This window comes from Elephantulus edwardii, unplaced genomic scaffold (genome assembly GCF_000299155.1).
Source record: "Elephantulus edwardii isolate Elephantulus edwardi_28Jun2011 unplaced genomic scaffold, EleEdw1.0 scaffold00017, whole genome shotgun sequence".
NCBI classification, from domain to species: domain Eukaryota; kingdom Metazoa; phylum Chordata; class Mammalia; order Macroscelidea; family Macroscelididae; genus Elephantulus; species Elephantulus edwardii.
Window position 1 is genome coordinate 26270159 of NW_006399767.1, and position 6042 is coordinate 26276200.

Genomic DNA, 6042 nt, shown 5'->3' on the forward strand with positions numbered 1-6042 from the left:
AATGAATGAATGGAAATCCAAAGCCTCTGTAAATTTTTACTGAAATTAATAATAAATTTAAATAAAAAAAAATAAATTTGTTTTTCAGTTCTCTCAGCTTGAGAAATGCAGAGGAAGTTTTTCCCTTTTTATTCTCCAATTCCAGTTCACAGCACTTTCCATTACAATACTTTGCTGTGTCTTCTTGAGCTGCCATTGGAATTCTTCTGTTCAGTTCTTTTACTTGGGCATGCTTTCCTTTTGTTTTGGTTTTTTAATGCTCCAGTGCAATTTTTAGAGTTTCTTCTAACATCCATTTTGATTTTTTCTTTCTCCTCTGTTTTTGTAATGGCCTTTTGCTTTCTTCATGGATGATATCCTTGTTATCATCCCACAACTCTTCTGGTCTTCAATGCCTCAAATTCATTCTTAAAATGAGCTTGAAATTCAGATGGAATTGACTCAAGATTGTATTTTGGTTCCGATGGACTTATTTTCATTTTCTTTGGCCTCAATTTGAACTTGCATATGAGTAACTGATGAGGTGACCGACAGTCCACCACTGGCCTAGTTTTGACTGCTGATATTGAGCTTCTCCAAAGATTTCTTCCACAAATGTAGTCAACCTAATTTCTATGCAGCCTACCAGAAGAGACCTACATGTAAAGTCGTCATTTGTGTCTTTTAAAAAAAGGTATTTGCAATGAATAAATCATTGTACACACAAAATTCAATCACTCTATTTCTAACCTCATTTCTTGAGGAGTAATGATGTCAATTTGAGGACTAAGGTGTATCTGATTCAGGCAGTAGTCTTTTCAATCACTTGCTATGCATCTGAGAGCTGGACAATGAATAAGGATGACAGAAGAATAATTGATGGCTTTGAGCTGTGGTGTTGGAGAAGAACACTGAACATCCCACAGATGGCCAAGAGAACAAACAGGTACACCTTGGAGAGGGTGCAGCCAGAGTGCTCTTTGGAGACAAGAATGATAAGGCTTTGGCTCACATACTTTGGGCATATTGCTAGGAGGGGCTATTCCCCGGAGAAGGACATGATGCTGGGAAAAGTGGAAGGTCAGCAAAGGAGAGGAAGATCCTCAACCACGTGGTCTGATATGGCGACTGTCGCAATGGGCTCTTGTTTTTTTTTTTCCAGTTTTTATGGAGTGAAAATGTCAAACCTTGCATCAGTCATGCAAAAAAAAAATCAAATAAATAAAACACATATATTAAATTTCTAATAGCACTAAATTCAAGTGGAAAAATATTCAGTTCTTAATAACGCAGGTGCCGAGGAGACCAGATTCAAGTAATCAGAGCACACGCTTTCAGTTCAGTTTTCACGTTCTGCTTTTTTTGTCTCAAAACCTCTCTATATATCTATATATGTATATACATATAGATATATACACACATATGTGCATACATATTATTTGATGGGCTCTTGTATGCTGGGAAGTGTGAGGATGGCACAGGATAGAACAGGGTTCAGATCTTTTGTTCATAGGGTTGCTGTGAGTCGTACTTGACTCAACTGTACCTAACAACAATAACAACACAACAATTAATGTCATAAAACAAAATCTGTATGAAGATTGAATGGAAAGCCAATTTGCTTTATAATTATTTAAATCAGAGTAAAAAGTTAAAAAAGAAAGGAAGAATATTCTGGAGCCTAAAAAAATTTATACAGGGCTACTATATGACCTTGGAAGCAGGAATGGCATCCACTTCCTAAACCACCACCTCTGGGAACTCTATGAACTTTGATAAATGATGATAGTTATAGAAAGGCTTCAGGCCTTTTGTTCATAGGGTCACTATGAGTTGTGCTTGACTTTATGGCAATCAATGACGACGACAACAACAACAACAACAACAACTATATGACCCTCTCCAAAGTGATAAAGAACAGTGATGTCAGCTAAGGTGCACCTGATCTTAGCCAGGGTCTTTTCAATTACTTGCTATGCATCTGAAAATAGAAGGAAAACCTTCAGCACGACGGAGTGACATAATGACTTACAATGAGCTCAAATATATCAGAGATGGTGAGGCTGGCAGAGGACAGGGTTCAGACCTATTGTTCACAGGGTTGCTTTGAGTCACAGTCAACTCAATGGCACCTGACAACCACCACTACCACCACCATATGACCCAGCATTCCAATTTTAGGAATACAGACAAAAGACCTGAAAGCAGGGGCACAAACAGAAATCTGTATATCAATGTTCATTAATGCCAGTAGATAACAGGTGGAAACATAAATGTACATGGACAAAAACAATGTGTATGGGTGTATATATAACTATAATATCACTTAGTCATAAGAAAAAATAATACACCTTGAAAACGTTTTGTAAAGTCAGTCAGTTATAAAAAGACAAATATATGATAACACCTGAAGTAGGCAAATATATAGAAATCAAAGTTAATTAGAAGAGAGTAGGAAGGGGGAAGTCATTACTTAGGTGCAATTTCTGTTAGTGGTGGTGGAATCATCTGGAAAAGGACTGTAGTGATGATCGCACAGTGACAATATACTGTACATGTAAATACTGCTGAACTGGCCAAAATTTTGTTATATACAAATTTATGACAAAAATAAATAAACGTGAAGAGATTAGTGGGTGGATTCCTATCATGATCGGACAAAATCAATAACCTCCATTATGCAGATGACACAATCTTATTTGTTGAAAGTGAGAAGGACTTGAAACTCTTGGTGCAGAAGGTCAAAGACTACAGCAACCAACCACACAAACAAAAAGACTACAGACTCAAATATGGATTACATCTCAATACCTAGACAAAAATTCTCACCACTGGATCAATAGGAAATATCATGATAGATGGAGAAAAGATTGCAGTTGTGTATGATTTCAACTTACTTAGATTCACCATCAACATCCTCAGTGACATCTGTCAGGAGATAGGAGATACAATGTACTGGGGAAAACTGCAGTCAGGAACCTCTCTAAATTACTGAGAAGCCATTATGTCATTCTGAGAGTAAGGTGCTTTATTTAGGCCATGTGGTCTTTTCAACTACTTGCTAAGCATCCGAGAGCTGGACAATAAATAAATATAACAGAAGAAGAATAAATGCCTTTGAGCTGTGGTGCTGGAGAGGAATTCTGAATACCTTATGGACTATCAAAAGAACAAACAGATATAACTTGGAAAAATACATTCAGAGTGCTCCCTAGAGGCAAAGAGGATGAAGCTTTGTCTCACATACTTTGGACATGCTGTTAGGACAGGCTAGTTCTTGGAAATGGACATCATGCTTGGAAAGGTGAAACGGTGGTGAAAGAAAGGAATAATCATAACGAGATGGATGGACAAAGTAACTCCAACAACGGGCTCAATGTATCAAAGATGATAAGGATGGAACAGGATAGGACAGGGTTCAGATTTGTTGTTCACAGAATCATTCTGAGCCATACTTGACACAATGGCACCAAATAACAACAGTGAGTGTGTGAAGGCAAAGAAAAGGCGCAAGGGGGGAGTTTGATGAGACAAAGTGAAAAAAATAACAGATCAATAGTAATTAAGTATATAAAACACAATGTATAGAAATGACTATATAAAACAAAATATATATGAATTAAGCAATGTATATGAATGAATGTATAAAAGTGAATGACCATATAAAAGGGAATGACTGTATAAAATACCATGTAAGTGAAAGAAACAATGCATAAGAATGACTGTATACAAAACAATATTAAAAAAAGAGAAAAGAATTCCCTGCACTTTCTGTCTTTATGACAGCCCACATTGAATGAGTACATTTGCAAAAAACAAATAAACCACATCCAAACAAGCAAAAAACCCAACCTCTCAAAATACCACCATAACCAACAACAAAAGTATTCTAGAAAAATTCCATTATCAGAGATGACCTCAGCCACACAGCATAGGCAGCTCTTGATGAAACCTTTCTAAAAGGAACTCATTCACACACACTGTCATGGAAAAAGCTTACTGACAAAACTGAAGGATCTCTAGTCATTGTCAAGATGCAAATAAAATTAATAAACAACTCACCTGTATACTTGGAACAGAAATCCATATAGCAGTGAGGTTACAAGAAAGGCAATCATAGGGATGGGAACAGTTATGAACTCCAGAAAGGAAAAATAAAGAATATGACTTAAGCAATGTTAAAAAGCCCTGGTGATGAAATGGTTAAATGCTTGAATGCCACCTGGATAACTGGTTTGAACCCACCAGCTCCTCCTCCACGGCAGAAAAGACTTAGTGATCTGCTCTTTGTTAAAGACTGCTAGGCGTTGTCAAGTACAACTCTATGAACAAAAGATCTGAAGTGTTCCATCCTGTGCCATCCTCACAAACTCTGACATGACACACTCAAGCCCACTGCTACAGTCAGTGTGTCAACTGACCTGTTTGAGGGTATTCTTCACTGTCCTTCTACCTTTCCAAGCATGATATCGCTCTTTGAGAAATAACCTCTTTGAGCCATATGCCCAAAGCATATGAGATGAAGCTTCATCTTTGCCTCCAAGGAGAACTTTGGCTGCACCTTTTCTAAGACATCTGTTTGTTCTTTTGGTAGTCCGTGGGATATTCAGTACGCTTCTCCAACACTGCAGTATACAGGCATCAATTCTTCTGTCACCCTTATTCACTGCCAGCTTGGAGGCAGTTCTACTCTATCACACAGGGTCACTCTGAGTTATGAGTCATGGGTCTGAGGATGGGTTCAATGATACACAATAACAAGACAGTATTTGATGAAGCATATAAGCAGGAGAGGAGACAGAAGAGGAGCCTTCTGTGAGGCAAGGATCTCTGGCTTGAGGATCCCTTCACCAACACTCTCTGCACTGACTCCAATGATTAAAAGTTCTTTCAGAGTAGGGGTTACAGGAGTGCCAGAAAAAATAGAAGATACTCAATGAAATAATGAATTACAGATAAACAGTGAATGTCTTTTTAGTAGTAAGTTACTATTTCTTATTTTATTCTATATTTAGCCATGTAAAGGTGTCTAACAGACATTGACAATTACAAAGATGTGGAGAATTAGTCAAAGTCTTGTTCTGTTGTGCATAAGATCATCAAGATTGGAGGTAACTTGATGGCAACTAACAACATTGTATGCAATGTATAGAACACTTTTTTTACTAAAAAATTATTGTCTATCTGAAATTCACATATAACTCATACACTCTGTACTTCTAGTTGGTAAAACTGGCAACCTGGTGGGGATTAAGGCATGAGAGCTTTATTTGGATGTCACCATCTAAAACACTTTTTTGCACACAGAAGATACCCGGTAGACACTATCTGATATTTAATCTTAAATTATGATGAACTTCTTCTAGAAAATAGAGAAACTGTACTTCCAAGGGAATACTTAGAGAGCAGGAAGTCATAACTAGCACTAGGCTTATTCATCCCAGAAATAGTAACTATTTGCTACATATAAGGAATGCTGCCTTTGAGAGGCCATGGTTCAATGGTTGTGAATATCTGATTTTCTAGCTTACCTGGATGGTATTCTATGTTAAAAGATTCCCTATTAATTAAGCATCACATTCAAGCTCAGCCAAGTTACAGTGGGTAAGAGGCAGGTGGGCAGGAGGGTAGAGTGGAGCTGACATACTGAGGGGGCACCCCCTCCAGAGGCTGGTGGGCAGAGTTCCCAGGTCCCTGGAAGCACCCTACCTTTGATGGTTTGCTGGATGTAGGTTGTCGTCCCATCACTGAGCGTCACCGCCTGCAACCCCAAGCTCTCCATGGCAAACTGCTGCTCGTGCACGCAGACATGAAGCTGGATTCTGGCCAGCACTCAGAGCACAGATGAAATCCAAGATTTCCTTCTAGGTCACAAATCTGAGGGGGAAAAAAGACAGTGCCACATTATAACTTCCTCAAGTTATAAGAATACAAAGCAAGGAGTGCATAAAGTCAGCCAAGAAGAAAAAGGGAAGAATTCTTCAAAACAGAGAACTACGTTGGTATTTATGAAAAAGATTTTAAAAAATTCACATTAAAGAATTCAAGAGCTATGCCAGCAAA

General features: G+C 38.0%; 1 protein-coding gene across 1 annotated transcript in view; it reads right to left on the reverse strand.

Moving 5' to 3' along the window:
• The window catches only part of ZNF76 (zinc finger protein 76), a 20550-nt gene extending 14789 nt beyond the window's left edge, over positions 1 to 5761 (reverse strand). The window contains 1 exon segment of the mRNA XM_006882054.1: positions 5689 to 5761. Coding sequence (XP_006882116.1) covers positions 5689 to 5761 — 73 coding nt within the window.
• Between the last annotated feature and the right edge of the window lie 281 nt (positions 5762 to 6042).